This window comes from Arachis ipaensis, chromosome B8, assembly GCF_059453495.1.
Source record: "Arachis ipaensis isolate K30076 ecotype BB chromosome B8, ASM5945349v1, whole genome shotgun sequence".
NCBI lineage: Eukaryota > Viridiplantae > Streptophyta > Magnoliopsida > Fabales > Fabaceae > Arachis > Arachis ipaensis.
In genome coordinates, this window is record NC_142443.1 from 121,711,194 (window position 1) to 121,728,491 (window position 17,298).

Below are 17,298 nucleotides of genomic sequence, written 5' to 3' on the forward strand. Positions count from 1 at the left end.
TTTATTTTATTTGGTTCAATATATATAAATTAAAGTTAATTAATAACTCATATATAGGTATACTACCATTTTGATGATACTTAATTACTTTTAATATTGATAAAATTGTGTAAGAATAAAAAGATAACATACAAATAACATGAGATAATAAAAACTAAAATTGTAATTGAATTTATGTATTCTGTTGGATTAAATTTATGAGCCACAAGACTTCTTTATTATTGTTATGGGTTAAGGTAGAAGAGTAGTTGTTTAATAAATATTAATTATATTAACCATAAAATACATAAAGTTATTAATAATAGCCTAACTCCATTAATTGGTGGTTTGGGGGATTATTAGGGGAGTAAAGTAATGAACTAGAAGTCACCAAAAAAAAAAAGTAATGAACTAGACGTGACTTGTGTAATTCTAAAGTTTATTATGGCGCCAGATTTTCTTGAAAAAAAATGAAATTACAATCGCAAAATGATACTTAAACTTAACTAATTAGACTAATTAAACAACCAAATATCATGTTTTCTTATTAATAAGTTCCACCACCCATTACAAGATAAAGAAAGCTTATTACATACATGTAACAAAGTTCCACCATAGAGAAGGTGAAGTAAAATCTTGAAATCAAGGAGCCTAATAATCACAAATACATCAAGCTTTAAATAATCTTTTGGGGTCAACAGTGATAAAACTTTAAATTTTTAGGTCATAAAAATGCGAATATATCATAAAAATTTAAATTCATAAAAAAAACATAAACAATTATATATCTAATTGTCCATCATTACGGCTTCAAGATGAAGTGGTACTTTCTTGCTAACAATGATTCCAGACATTTCAGTCATGTCTATGTCTTCATTTATAGGCAGCTTCCAATCAAACCAATATAAAAGATTAGCAAGAATATATTCTGTAGAAGCAAGTCCAAATGACATTCCAGGACAACCCCTTCTTCCGGATCCAAAAGGGATATACTGAAAATCTTGTCCTTTGAAATCAATTTGGTTACTTTCAAATCTTTCAGGAATGAATTCTTCAGGATCCTTCCATAATTCAGGGTCCCTATGAATTGCCCAAACATTCAAATAAACAGTTGTTTTTGACGGAATATCATAGCCTTTTATTTTTGAATTTGATGTTGTTTGTCTAGGGACTAAGACAGGAAGAGGTGGGTGTAGCCTAAGAACTTCTTTGATCACACACTTCAAATAGTTCATTTGATTTATGTCATTTTCATCTATCATTGATTTGTTCCCCACAACTTGTCTTACCTCTTCTTGAACTTTCTTCATGGTACTTGGCTTATTCTTAAGGAGCTCAGAAAAAGTCCACTCTAAAATGGTGGAGCTAGAATCAGTTGCTCCAAGAAACATGTCCTATATTAACCAAATGAAATAATGGGTTAAAATAATACGCTACTGATGACTAAATATCTATTAAAAGATAAATATACTATCTGCCAACTTATTGTTAATAATAATTAATATTAAAGACATCTCCACTAGAAGACACATATATAAAGAAATATATTCAAAAAACATATTTATAAAAATATTTTTATTAAATACAATCATAAAAAAAATATTTTTATTAGACACATCTATAAAAATATTTTTATTAAACATAATTATAAGCAAGAGTTAGTAAAAATTGATAGAATTTTTGTTCATTACGTAGCGGGGTTGCAATTAAAAATAGGAAAAGAGTTTAAAGAGTAAGGCGAACAATAGAACAAATTTATAGATGATAAAGTAAACATTATAATAATATAGGATCAAATGTCAATATAAAGTATTAATAACATACTCTAAAGCATGTTAATATACTCTAAAGTAAACATTATAATAATATTGTATTTATATAGAACTTACGTTCCAAATATTAATGATAAATAATATACTCTAAAGTATATGACTTTGATGGCTCCTAGTATTTTTCTATGATTTATTTCAAGTAAAATAATTAATTCAAAATTTATTCAATTTTACAAAAGTTTACTTTCAAAAACATCCCAAATTAAAAACACAAAATGAGTCATTCTATATATTATGCTGATCCTATATTATGAGAAAGGAAGATAGAAGAAACAAACCACTAGGATTGCTTTGAGATCTTCTCTAGTGAACTCAAATTCAAGCATACCCATCTCTTGAAGATGAAGAAGTATAGCCACAAAGTCTTTGTTACTATCATCATCATCATCATTGTTCGTCTTATTTTTCTTGTGCTCTTCAATTACTCCTTCCATGAAAGCATCTACTGCTACAGAAGTGGCATTAAACTTGGAAGTCAAGCCTCTAACAGCATCAACCCAACCCAATGAGGGGAAGAAATCACCAACACAAAACTCACCGAATTGCCTCACCAACTTCCTGCCAAGCTCTCCAAAGCTTCCATGACCACTAACTTCTGAGAAATCAAAGTTTTGTCCAAGAACACATCTTGAAACGATGTTGTACGATGTAGCAACCAACAACTCACTAAGATTAATCACACAAGATGATGATGAGACTTCTCTTGAGCACGCTTCTTGGATGGTAGCAACAAGTTTTGCAACCTCATGTTGTCTTACAGGGAGAAGCGATTTAACTTTTTTGGTACTTAGAAGTTTAACAACACAAACTTTTTTTTTCTGTCTCCATGCTTCGTTGTAGGGCGCAAACGCTATGTCTTTGCAGCCATAGATACAGATATTTCCGGCCGTCGTTCGAGGGCGGCTCGCGAAAACAAGATCATGGTTTTTGATGATTTCCTTGGCCAAATCTGCAGATGAAACCACTAATGCTGGGATTTGCCCTAACTGAAGGAACATGAGAGGGCCATGCTTGTTGGAGAGTTCTTGGAAAGAACGGTGTGGCAGTGTTCCTAGTTGGTGAAGGTTTCCAATGAATGGTAACTTTGGTGGTGATGGTGGAAGATTTATAATTGATTTGCTTCTTCTTGTGATAGTTAGATTAATCACAAGAAGGATGCTAATAATGATGGCAACTACTATTGAAAGGTAGAGGGTTGAGTTAAACTTATCACATGGGAATTGTTTTAGAATAATGGATACAATAGTTGCCATTCTTAGCCTCCTCCTTCTTTCTCCCTCAATCTCCGTTTTCATATATATATATATACATTAAACCACGTGTTGGAACTCTCCATGTATATATATAAGTAAAAGGTGGAAACTCATGAAATTAATATTTAAAAATGGTTAAATAAATTAATAAGTTTGATTAAATTATTATTTAATAATTTTTAATTATAAATTTTATATAAAAATAATTATATATAAATATTTATTTTAGTAAAAATTTATATGTAACTTTTTTTAATTAAAAATAATAATTAAAAATTATTAAATAATTTAATATATTTTATTATATTATAATTAAATAATTTTCAACTATTAATTTCATTTAATAATAATTTTACATAAAATTTTTTTTATTATTATTGTCCTCGTAGTTTTTGTTTGAACTTTTAATTTTGTTAGTAAATTATTTATACCAATATATAAAGGGGATACGAAAATTTAGTTTTTAATTTTTTTTTTATTTTACTCTTATTTCTTTTTTATTAAAAAATGACTTTGTCTCACGATTGAATTTAAAAACGGATTAGCTTTTAGTAAAAAACTACCATCATGTACTCAATTCTTTTTGTTCTTTTATAAAAAAAATGGTTTTACCCCATCACACAGTTTAAAATTGATTCATTTTATTTCAAGTAATATAAAACTTAACATATATTCTGATAATTTATTTTTGTTATAAATTCAATTTTGATTAATATCTATGTTCTAATCTTTAAAAAATCTAAAAATGGAAGTGCATAATAATGAAGCTGTCCAAGTAACAAACATCATAATAATATAATTGGTTGTTAACAAAATTAATTAAATTAATATACACAGTTTATATATTTTTAATGTATATGGTTTAACTTTAAAAAAAATTTACATATAATAGAGTACTCTTTAATCAAATAATATATAAAGTTATTAAAATTTGGTGTCTAACTTTGTAGACTTGGTGTATTCTTACGCAATTCATTTCATAAAATCTATCACAATATATAAAGGATAAAGGAAATAGAAAAGTTTGGTGTCCAATTTTCACTTTTTCATCTTTAACTCTACTAATAAATAATAATTAATATAACTGTCATGTTAAAAATAGGTCAAAAATATGATTATCAATTAATTTTTTTTTATTTTTGTTACATCTACCCTTTTATTTTATATATAATTTTTATTCATGTTGTTTTCTTTCTTATTTTACGAAGTATATGAGATACTCTCTATATCTTTCTTCATTTCATGAAAAAAAATAATGATAAATATAAAAATTAAAAATTTTAAAAGAATAATATCTATAACAATATATATAGGGAATAAAAGAATTTTGTGTCTAATATCCGTTTTTCTATCTTAACCTGTTAAAATTTTGGTTTTTTCATTAATGATATATGTTTGTAGTTTTATACCCCTATGGATGTGCGAATCCTAATGTGAATATTCTTACGGAACGAATCTGTTACGGCCTGGCCCAAGTAGTTTACGGGCCGGCCCGACCCGAGCAGCACCCGACCCGAACGGTCGGGGGAGATGCTCAGATTCCGATCCGGACACGCGTCCCTGACAGCTTTGCCACAGCTGTGCAAGGGAGGCCTTGAAGAAGGTGGGCCTGTCCCTACAGGGCCCACCTCTGACACGGTATATATGGGGAAGGACCTACCCTTCCCCCAAGGTACGTCACATACCAATCACCCCCCTTTTCGCCTGCACATCCCACTGACTTGAGCGTCGGAGTGTCTTTGCAGGTGACACCCCCTTCCACATCTAAAGAGCTCGGGACCTCGCTTACCCCCCCCAATCCGGAGAGGTACGTCCAGTCGATTTCTCCCCTATTGACCGGGATACTCACCCGACCCGTCTGGTATCCGACCTACCGAACATTGGTGCCGTCTGTGGGGATCATCCATGGACTTCGTACTGGTCCAAACTGGAACAGGCCGCGAGGCTGAGCCCGGAGGGGACGCCGCTGCGACTGCTTCCCAGCAACATCCGAGGTCCCCTCCGAGACACACAACACAATCCCATGAGAGACGCCCCTTCGGGGGAACTGGCGACAACTACGCCAGAATAATGCAAGAGCTACGCCATAGGATGCAAGACTTGGAACGCCGGCTGGCAGGCAGGGAGCACGACCAACACATCTCAGAACAAAGCCACTCCCACTCTCACTCTAGGAGCCACTCCAGACGCACGCCCAGCTCCCAGGCTGAATCTGAGAGCGCCGGGGAGAGAGGACATGCGAGAAGACGCCATGACCCCGTCATTTATGCCAGACATCAAAGGCGGCATACTACAGATCGAGCAACCGAAGACGCTCGTCGGGAGGACGACGAAGGAAGAACGACGAGAACACGGGGACCCGTGATAATGGGGGCGACCCCATTTCATCGTTCCATACTCGAGGTCCGGCTGCCAAAATATTTTGACAAGCCAACGGACATGAGGTACGACGGAACGCAAGACCCGCTAGAACACCTCACGGCCTTGAGGCCAGAATGAACCTTGAGGGAGTGGGAGACGAGGTAAGGTGCCGCGCCTTTCCGGTCACCCTGGCGGGCGCAGGGCTCGGTGACCGGCTTCGCGGACATCAGCCATGCCTTCTTAGCCCAGTTCACAACAAGAATTGCAAAGGCGAAGCACCCGATCAACCTGCTCGGGGTGACTCAGCGACTCGACGAGTCGACCAGGAAATACCTAGACATATTCAACGATGAGTGCCTGAAAATTGACGGGCTGACGGACTTAGTCGCAAGTTTGCGCTTGACGAACGGGCTCCTGAACGAGGACTTCAGAAAACACCTTACCACGAAACCAGTGTGGAGTATGCAGGAAATCCAATGTGTGGCTAAGGAGTACATCAACAACGAAGAAGTGAGCCGAGTCATGGCCGCCAACAAACGGCAGCCCTCTCACAACCAAGACCGGCACCGCGGAAGCAGAGAAGGACAAAAGGAACATGCCAGAGACGGCGGCCCGAACAAGGCACCCAGACCATTTCCTCGTGTCGGGAAGTTCACCAACTACACTCCCCTCACTGCGCCGATCATGGAAGTTTATCAACAAATTGCCGAAAAGGGGATCTTGTCGAAGCCCCGACCACTGAAGGAACGAACAGGGAGAAACCGAAGCTTCTACTGTGACTATCACAAGGGCTATGGGCATAAAATCCAAGACTGCTTCGATCTAAAGGACGCACTGGAGCAGGCCATCAGGGACGGAAAGCTAGCCGAATTTTCCCACCTCATCAGGGAACCGAGGCGACGGAATCGCGACCACGACGGTGAGGATAGGACTCGGACACCGAAGCGACGCCAAGAATCGGAGGACGACGACCGGGGCCTCACCATAGCGAACGTGGTGACATCTAGGAATGCAGCACCTAGGTCAAGGTCGGCACACAGGAAAGACGCCAAAGTCCTGGCGGTCTCCTCATCCTCTACGCGAGGCACTATGAAGCTCCCACCCATTTCATTCGGCCCGGAGGATCAGTGGTTCGACGAGATCGGAGAGAGTCCTCCCATGGTCATAACGGCCAGAGTAGAAACCGGCCTCGTCAAACGAATCCTTGTAGATACGGGGGCAGACTCGAACATCATGTTCCGCAATGTGTTTGATGCTTTGGGCCTAAGGGATGCTGACCTACAGACGCACCAACACGGTGTCGTAGGGCTCGGCGACCATTTCATCAAGCCGGATGGCATAATCACCCTGCCGATCTCGTTGGGACAAGGCCAGGGGAGAAGAACGGTAATGGCCGAATTTGTGATCCTACGGGACTCCACCGCCTACAACATCATCCTGGGGAGAAAGACAATCAATGACCTAGGAGGAGTCATCAGCACGAGGATGTTAGTAATGAAGTTCATAACTGAAGAAGGGTCAGTAGGATCTGTGAGAGGAGACCTGGAAACGGCAGTCGCTTGCGACAACGCCAGCCTCTCGTTAAGGAAAAAGTCTAAAGAGGCGTCGGGAATATTTCTCGCCGACTTGGATGCCAGAGTTGACGACAAACCAAGACCCGAACCCGAAGGGGACCTGGAGAAGTTTAGGATCGGAAACTCGGAAGAAAAATTCACGTTCATAAATAGGAACCTCCCCCATGAGTTAAAAGAACCTTTGATGGAAATGATCAGAGCCAACGGCGATTTGTTTGCCTGGACACCCACTGACATGCCGGGCATAGACTCCGGTCTCATGTCGCACCACCTAGCCATCAGACCGGAAGCCAAACCGGTGGCCCAAAGAAGGAGAAAAATGTCTCAAGAAAGAGCAGAGGAAGTGGCCAAACAGACGGCCGGCCTCCTCGAAGTGGGGTTCATCCGGGAGTTGGACTATTCGACCTGGCTATCAAACGTGGTCCTGGTAAAAAAGCACAATGGGAAATGGAGAATGTGTGTGGACTACTCCGATCTCAATAAAGCATGCCCTAAGGACTGCTACCCCCTTCCCAACATTGACGCACTCGTCGACGCGGCTGCGGGATACCAGTATCTGAGTTTCATGGATGCCTACTCCGGCTACAATCAGATACAGATGCACCGGCCAGACGAGGATAAAACGGCGTTCATAATGCCAGGGGGGACCTACTGCTACAGGGTGATGCCGTTTGGCCTGAAGAACGCGGGGGCAACATACCAGAGGCTGATGAACAAAATATTCAGCAACTTCATCGGCAAGACGGTGGATGTAACAGCCCAGACCACCCGCTAACACGATATTGTCCGCTTTGGCACACAAGGCCTCACGGTTTTGTCTTTAACGATAGGGATGATAGCCTAAGCCCCCCGCACTCACTCGTCAAAACGCGTCATGCTAGGGAGAGGTATCCACACCCTTATAAGGCATGCTTCGTTCTCCTCCCCAACCGATGTGGGACCTTACAATCCACCCCCCTAAGGGAGCCCAGCACCCTCGCTGGCACATCGATCCGAGCTCTGGCTCTAATACCATCATATTGTCCGCTTTGGCACACAAGGCCTCACGGTTTTGTCTTTAACGATAGGGATGATAGCCTAAGCCCCCCACACTCACTCGTCAAAACGCGTCATGTTAGGGAGAGGTATCCATACCCTTATAAGGCATGCTTCGTTCTCCTCTCCAACCGATATGGGACCTTACAATCCACCCCCCTAAGGGAGCCCAGCGCCCTCACTGGCACATCGATCCGAGCATGACACGTTTTGACGAGTGAGTGTGGGGGGCTTAGGCTATCATCCCTATCGTTAAAGACAAAACCGTGAGGCCTTGTGTGCCAAAGCGGACAAAATCGTGTTAGCGGGTGGTCTGGGCTGTTACAGTGGAAGTTTACGTGGATGATATCCTCGCAAAGACCACCCGCCCTGACGATCTCATAAGCGACCTGGAGAACGTGTTCGCATCCCTCCGACAACACGGCATGAGGCTCAACCCGCTTAAGTGCGCCTTTGCCATGGAGGCCGGAAAATTTCTGGGATTCATGATAACCCAGAGGGGAATGGAGGCCAACCCTGAAAAGTGCCACGCAATACTCCAGATGAGGAGTCCGGGCTGCATCAAAGACGTTCAGCGGCTGACGGGAAGGCTCATAGCGTTGTCCCGTTTCCTCAGTGCATCGGCAGCAAAGGCCCTGCCCTTTTTCGCTTTGATGAAGAAGGGAATAGCATTCAAGTAGACCCCTGCGTGCGAAGAAGCTTTCAACCACTTCAAAGAGGTTCTAGCAGCACCCCCAGTCCTCGGGAAGCCCAAGGCCGGAGAACCACTCTATTTGTACCTAGCAATAACAAAAGGGGCGCTTGCAGCGGTGTTGGTGCGCGAAGAAGGGAAGGCCCAGCAACCAATCTACTTTGTGAGTAGAGCGCTGCAAGGGGCAGAACTTAGATACAGCAAGCTGGAGAAGCTGGCACTGGCACTCCTGGTCTCCTCCCGTCGATTACGACAATACTTCCAGAGTCACCAGGTGGTCGTGAGAACGGACCAGGGGATTCGTCAGGTGCTCCAAAAGCCTGATCTGGCGGGAAGAATGATGACCTGGGCCATCGAATTATCCCAATACGACCTAGGCTACGAGCCCCGACACGTGATTAAGGCGCAAGCAATGGCAGACTTCCTGGTGGAAGTAACTGGGAATCCAACCGAGGACACGGACACACGGTGGAAGCTCCATGTAGATGGAGCCTCTAACCAGACGTCCGGGGGTGCCAGGATCATTTTAGAAAGTCCGGCCGGAGTCATCTATGAACAATCGGTTAAGTTTGAGTTTCCCGTATCGAACAACCAAGAAGAATACGAAGCCCTCCTAGGGGGTTTGGTTCTAGCTCAGGAAGTCGGGGCCAAGAGGCTGGAAGTATGCAGTGACTCGCAAGTCGTCACTTCGTAAGTGAATGGAAGCTACCAAGCCAGAGATTCACTGCTACAGAAATACTTAGAGAGGGTCAAAGAGCTGAGCAAACAATTTGAAGAGGTCACGGTCCAACACGTTCCAAGGGAGAGGAACACATGGGCAGACCTCCTATCCAAGCTGGCAAGCACAAAACCCGGAACCGGCAACCGCTTCCTCATCCAAGGCATCACGAAAGAGCTAGCAGTTGCCCTCCACCTGACCAAAATAAGCCCTTCTTGGATGGACTCCATCGCCAACTTCTTGGAAAACGGCAAACTCCCCCAGGACGAAAAGGAAGCCAAAGCGGTAAGAAGGGAGGCCGCCAAATAAACGATCATACAGGATCAGCTATTCAAAAAGGGACTCAGCCAACCTTTGCTGAAGTGCCTGCACCCCGACCAGACGGACTACGTACTCAGAGAAGTCCATGAGGGGTGTTGCGGCCACCATATCGGGGGCAAAGCCCTAGCAAGGAAGCTCATCCGAGCTGGATACTACTGGCCGACAATGATGAATGACTCCAAGGAGTTCGTAAAGAAATGCGCGAAGTGTTAACAAAACGCCAACTTCCACAGAGCGCCAGCTTCCGAGCTGAGTTTACTAACGTCCACTCGACCTTTCGCACAGTGGGGAGTCGACCTCTTGGGACCCTTCCCAGTTGGCCCGGGGCAGGTCAAGTACCTCATAGTTGCCATCGACTACTACACCAAATGGATAGAGGCTGAGCCGCTCGCTAGCATATCCTCATCCAATTGTAGGAAGTTCATGTGGAGGCAGGTGATAACCCGTTTCGGCATCCCGGAGATCGTCATTTCGGATAACGGGACGCAATTCACTGACAAGAAGTTCACAGAGTTTCTCACTGGCTTGAGGATAAAACAGAAGTTCTCCTCAGTTGAACACCCCCAAACAAACGGGCAAGTGGAGTCTGCAAATAAGATCATCTTACTAGGTCTTAAAAAGCGTTTAGATAGCAAAAAAGGCGCGTGGGCCGACGAGCTTGCCTCAGTTCTCTGGTCCTACCGAACAACCGAGCAAAGCTCCACAGGGGAAACCCCCTTCCGCTTAACGTACGGAGTCGAGGCAGTGATACTCGTGGAGATCGGCGAACCGAGTCCGCGGTTACTCCTCGCAGGAATAGAAGAAGCAGTGGACAAAGACCTGGTAGACGAGGTCAGAGAGATGGTCTACTTGTCAGAGGTAGCGCTGAAACAGAGGATAGCCCTATGATACAACACCAAGGTCCTCAGAAGGGAATCTGAAGAAAGAGACCTCGGGCCACCGACCCCAGGAGAAGGAAAGCTGGCGGCAAATTGGGAAGGCCCCTACAGAGTCAAAGAAGTGCTTGGCAAAGGCGCCTACAAGCTAGAAAGACTCGACGGCAAAGAAATCCCGAGAACATGGAATGCAGGTAACCTGAGAAGGTTCTATTAATAGCTTGGGCACACCGGCCAAGTGGCCTGACAAGCTAGATAGATGTTTACTTTTATCAGATGATAATTTCCAATGATTTACTTTTATCAAATGCCTACCACGTTCACGGATTTGTTTAGCTAACGACTAATTTTTACTTGTCTGAATTCTTCCATCTACTATTCCCCAATACGTATCCCAAACAATCGCATTCTTCAACGGCAACCCGAGACTGATCACCCCGGGAGCCAGTCGGATCATAGCCACAATTAACGGCCGTGATAATATGACCAAGACGGTTTCAACCACGTTACCAACGAAAACGGCAAAACGGACACAAGCAATAAGTCCACACCAGAAAAATGGTAACGAAAAACAAAATACCGCTAAATAAGCAAAAGACGATAATTACTAGCCGACCAAGCGACCCAAAGTATAAGTGAGTTTCAAAAGATCTACACCAAAAAGCCATAAAGCTACATAAAATCACAAGGCATAAGAGTTCACTTTCGAGGCATATCGACAATCTTGCCGTCCTGAATCGTCTTGAAAACCCCAATCGCCGAGGTGTCGAAGTCGGGAGCTATGATCTTCACCTGAGCCTTGAGAGCCTCGTCAGTCTTGAAGATTGCATTCTTCCCCTGTTCCTTGGTCGCCTTATGCTTCCTCTTGAGCTCTTCGACCTCAGCTTGAGCAGCTCTAGCCGACGAAATGGCCTGGTCACGCTCCTTCTCCAAGGCCGCCACCCGACCCTGCGCGGCATTCAACTGGCTCTCAAGAGTCATCTCCCGCTCGACCAATCGGGACACAGTCTCATCGGAAGCTTTCAACTTCCCCTCAGCAGAGGCAGCTTTCTCCTCAGCAGCCTTGAGCTTCTCCCCTGCCTCGGACAGCTGCCTTTGGAGCGACTCGACTTGAACTTTGAAATCGTTATTCGCCTTGGCAGAAGACTCAAGTTTCCTCCAAAGCGCCTGCATCCCCGACAACTCGAACTCGGCTTTCCGAGCTATCACAGCTCCACGGAGCAGAGTACGATACATCCACCTCGCCTGACCCGCCAATTCGGTGCCATGGAAGTGATCCTCCGTGCCAGGGATCAGCTGGGAGTCAAGGAAGGCGGCAGCATCAAAATTCCTCTCCATGACGGTAAGGGTTCCTTCCGGGCTGGAGGATGCCCTTCGCCTCTTAGGAGTGGGGATGAGCGTCAAATCATCATCCGCCAGATGAGAAGAGGACGAGTGCCCAACAACGGCGGCCTCCTCGAGAACGGGAGAAGTTCGTGCCCCGACAGAGTTCTTATCAGACATCTCGGCATCCCGAGGAGAAGGTACGGCTTGATTCTCCTTCTCCTCGGTAGGGCCCTCCGACTTCCCGACATCCTTCTCGTCAGCCTTCTCCTCGTCGCTATCCTCTAAGAAGGTCTTGACTAAATTTTTGAGCCCGATTACTGAAGCAGACATCTCCACTACAACAGAAAAACAAATACGTTAGTCGTGAAGTCAGAAAGAGCAAATTAAATAATAAACAATGCAAAAGTACAAGATGAAACAACTCACAAATATAACTCCTGGCGGACTCCCGTTCACCCATAAGGAGGTGGGGGTTCACGGGGTTCTTTCCAAAAAGCGCAAACAACACATCGGCAATCCTCTTATTTACAGGGGGACATTCCCTTGTAGGTCACCTTAATGAAAGAATTAGACCCCGCCCCGAAGCTCCAATACGTCGGGATGAGGCGTTCCCCCTCTAGCGACAACCAAAAGGGATGACGACCTTTGACGGGACAAACTTTAAAGAATTTATCTTTGAACCCATGATAGGAGTCCTCGAACAGGCCAAATACCCTCCGACCTTGGGCAGATCGGAAGGACAGGAACCCTTTCCTCGCCTTCCCTTGTCTGGAAGGGTTGGTAAGGTTGAAGAAGAAGAGAAAGACATCCACCGACACCGGCAGCTTGAGATATTCACAAACCATCTCGAAACAGCGGATAGAAGCCCAGCTGTTCGGATGGAGCTGCGACGGCGACACGGATATCCGATTAAGAAGCGACATCTGAAAGTCAAAAAACGGTATGCGAACGCCAATCTGGGTGAACATGGCTTTGTAAAACCAAATCCAGTCGGCAACCCGGGGGGAGCGAAAATTAATCTCATACAACCGCTCATTGGGGGCAGGAACGAAGGTCTCATAATTGGCCTCCTCGTCTGTCCCCCCGCACAGATACCCGGCTTGCCGGAACTCCGTCAACTCCTCCAGATCCATCTGATTCGGCGAGTCCTTCTCATCGGAGGTCACCCAAGCGTAGGGGTCATAGTTCGCGGCGGAAGCAGAAGTCTGGGAGACGACGCGAGGCATACCTACAGTGGGGTACCACTCCATTAGTCTATGAGGTCGGGAGTCCAGGAAAAACCCAGAAACTATGTCCATCCTATTCAACAGTTAAGATCAAACATGGCTAAAGCTATACCTATCACGCAAGCCACCTAAAAACCTACCCTGGAATGGTACCCCTCCCCTAACGTATCTACTTGGCACTAAAAAGTCATCTAGCAACAAAAATCAAACAAGACAACAAGAACACAAAGCAGATACAAACAACAAACGTACAACAATGAAGTAGAAAAGAGAGAGGACCAAAGGTTACCTGAAACAGTTGTGAAAACTGAGAGGGAAGAAGGAAAAATGCACAGAGATGCTAGGACAAAACTCTGGGATGCTCTAGGATTTTCTGGGTGAAGAAGAATGAGATAGTAGGAGCGAGAGTGGAAAAAGAAAAAATTGAAACAAACTGTTTAAAACTGCCACCCAGGAAGCGCGAAAGACTTGGGGGCAAAATAGTCTTTGCATACAGGGTTTTCCAGCCCATTATGAGCATTAAATGTCCCGCGCGAAGAACGAGGTGACAAACGGTCGTTCCAACAACAAACAGACACGCACACAAGAGGCATGTCCACCCCACGGACGGCCGGCCTGACGACCTCACACGAGAAAAGAGATGACACACCACCAACTACCCTCACGGTCATTGCTGGCGCGTCGGGGGCACTGGTACGGCCTGGCCCAAGCAGTTTACGGGCCGACCCGACCCGAGCAGCACCAGACCCAAACGGTCGGGGGAGATGCTCAGGTTCCAACCCGGACATGCGTCCCTGACAGCTTTGCCACAGGTGTGCAAAGGAGGCCTTGAAGAAGGTGGGCCTGTCCCTGCAGGGCCCACCTCTGACACGGTATATATGGGGAAGGACCTACCCTTCCCCCAAGGTACGTCACATACCAATCACCCCCCTTTCCGCCTGCACACCCCACTGACTTGAGCGTCGGAGTGTCTTTGCAGGTGACACCCCCCTTCCACATCTGAAGAGCTCGGGACCTCGCTTACCCCCCAATCCGGAGATGTACGTCTAGTCGATTTCCCCCTTATTGACCGGGATACTCACCCGACCCGTCCGGTATCCGACTTACCGAACAGAATCCAAATGCTTAATGAATGTAGTATATGTAAGTGTAAATTTATTATTTTAAAATGGTGATTTTTTTTAAAAAAAATTTATTTATTTATGTTATAATTGCATTATATAACTTTGGTGTCTAATTTTTATTTTTCTATTTTAATCCTATTAATAAATAATGATTAATATAACTGTCATCTTAAAAATGGATAAAAAATATAATTATCAATTATTTTTTTATTTTTTTATAGTTATTTATTTTATTTTACACATAATTTATATTAATATTGTCTTCTTTCCTTATTCTACGGAGTACATGTAGTACTCTCTCTATCTTTCTTTCACGGAATAAAAACAAAAAATAATGATAAATATGTGTACGGAAAATGGTAAAATAAAAATAAAAAATAATAAAACTAAAGATAATTTAAGATATTGAATATAAAATTAAAAAAATATTTTTAGCAATTAAAATTATGTGAGAAAAAGAGTTCTTTAAATTTAAATTTTTATATAAGTTTTAAATTAAATAAGATTAAAAAATAAATAAATTTATAAATATTTATAAATTTTTATCTTGATTAATACATATAATAACAACGTAATGATTTTAGTATTATATTTAAGGGCAATTTACGCAGATAAAATGAATGAACAAAACCTTTACGCAAATACAACATTGGCAAATTCCAGACGCAAATGCAACAAACGCAATTGTATGTACTCCGCTGCACCCTGTAGCGGAACCCAATTGCACGTGAGGGCTGAATTACTCATAAACCGCTATAAACACCCACTCTACTCATAATCCGCTACAGGGTATAGCGGATTATGCACAAACGCCATTTGGTCATAAATCGCTACAGAGTGTAGCGGTTTATGAGTAATGCAGCCCTCAACGTAATTCACGATAGCCTGTAGCAATTTACGTGCAATTGGGTTCCACTACAGGGTGTAGCGGATTACATTCAATTGTGTTTGTTGTATTTGCGTCTGGAATTTGTCAATGTTGTATTTACGTAAAAGTTTTCTTTAATCATTTTATTTGTGTAAATTGCCCTATATTTAAACTAATTCAAATTTTATTATTCTATATATTAAAAAAAATTAAATAACTTATAAAATTTTTATTTATTGGTAATTTATTATTTATTAAAATTTTTATCTCAAATTTATAATTTAGAAAACATAAAAATTAATTTTCTAAAAATATTAGAAAAAAAACAATATAGAAATTACTATTTTGTTTTGAAATTAAATAAAACTTTAAGAAAATCCTTAAAATTTTATTAGTTAGAGACATAGAAGTTGATATATTAGATCTAGAGAAAAATTAAAAATGATTACAAAATTGTATTAAGAGTAGAGGACGTATTCAACAATGTAAACTTTTCATAGGTTTAATTATTCTGTTGGTCCCTATAGTTTCGCGAAATTTTCAATTAGGTCCGTATATTTTTTTTCCTTTTAATTGGATCCTTGCACTATTTTTTTTTCAATTAGGTCCCTCCTAGCAGTAATTGGCTTAATTTTATAGGGACCAAACTAAAAAAAATTGGTGTAGGAACCCAAATAAAAAGAAAAAAAGTGTAGGGACCCAATTAAAAAAAAAATTGGTACAAGAACTCAATTAAAAGAAAAAAAATATAGGAACCTAATTAAAAATTTTGCAAAACTACATGGACCAACAGAGTAATTAAACATTTTTTATATTCAATTGTATATGTTAATAGTAGCTAAAATAGTAGTGTCCATATAATATTACTCTTTCAAGAAGATATAATATATTTGATATTATTTTTTTTATAATTATTGACAAATTTTGATGATTTGATTAACAAAAAATTTGAATGCTTGATATCTTAAATTTTTTCTTAAAGCAAATAAAATATGATTTAACAAGCAAATGTGAAAAATAATAAAGATTTATATAATAGTTATACATTTAGATATATAAATCAAAGAAAAAAAAGAATTCTTTTAGCAAATCTTTAATAATTCAAAAGTTAACACAATGAGTAGTTATGAATCAAAGTAATAAATAAAATTAATTTCTTAAACTCAATAAAAAAGTAGCTAAACAAGCACAATAGTATCTGATGAGTCACTAGTATAAATAATATTTTTCTTAAAGAATTCAAATAAGTTTTTAATTTTATAAAATATTTATTTTTTTATTTTACTTGTCTTTATACTTTTTATTTTATTTTTAGGGTATGAAAATTAAAAGTTTTTTATTTTTAAAAAAATTTAGACCAACAATTTTTAATATTTTAGGCCATTATTTAACTAGCACAACATTAAATTTTTTTATAATAAATAAATTTTATTAATTTATGTGTACAAATTCTAAAAAATATAAATACAAAATATAATAATTCATGTATATAAAACTCTAGAAAATATATATGTATGTATATTTTTCTATGCAAAATTTTTATAAATATGAGTGCAAATTATTGTTAATAAAATACTGACAAAAATTAATAATATATTTACTAGTTATATAACTTTGTTCTTATTTTAATATTCATTGTTTGTATAAATACAAAAATGCTATCTGTACATTCAAATTAGCCACTAAAATCAGCTATTATATATTTGTATATATGTATTGTGTAGTTTATTTTTAATATATATTTTATATTTTAACATATATTTTATACTAATAACTAATTTTAGTATATGTATAACATAATTAATTTTCTTAAGTGTTGATATAACACTATCATTAACAATTCATTATGAATAAAATAGTCATAAATTCACTTGAATTGGTCAAGCCAATAGTATAAATAGACCTCTTATTTTTAAGAAAATTAAAAGAAACAAGTACAAAACTATATCACATTTAAATCAAAGATGAATACATGAATTATGTATATTAAAGAGAAAGAAAAGCCATCATAACTTAACGAGACTAATACATAATATAAAATTTATTATTCTAAATAATATGAAATTTATATTTCTTTTATTACAATAACTAACATACTTAACCTATTAATCTTCC

At 40.6% G+C, this 17,298-nt stretch overlaps 1 protein-coding gene across 2 annotated transcripts; it reads right to left on the minus strand.

Moving 5' to 3' along the window:
* Window positions 1-486: 486 nt before the first annotated feature.
* LOC107611312 (cytochrome P450 71A1-like) lies at window positions 487-3,107 on the minus strand. 2 transcript variants are annotated; one of them, XM_088496937.1, is made up of 3 exons: window positions 2,350-3,075; window positions 2,090-2,259; window positions 487-1,373 (listed from the first exon to the last, which is right to left on the minus strand). In XM_088496937.1, the coding sequence occupies exons 1-3, from the start codon at window positions 3,062-3,064 to the stop codon at window positions 768-770; spliced, it is 1,491 nt and encodes a 496-aa protein (XP_088353063.1). In that variant the 5' UTR covers window positions 3,065-3,075; the 3' UTR covers window positions 487-767. The 2 variants fall into 2 exon arrangements, with proteins under 2 accessions (XP_088353063.1, XP_016168740.2); XM_016313254.3 differs by having other exon boundaries at window positions 2,090-3,107.
* Between the last annotated feature and the right edge of the window lie 14,191 nt (window positions 3,108-17,298).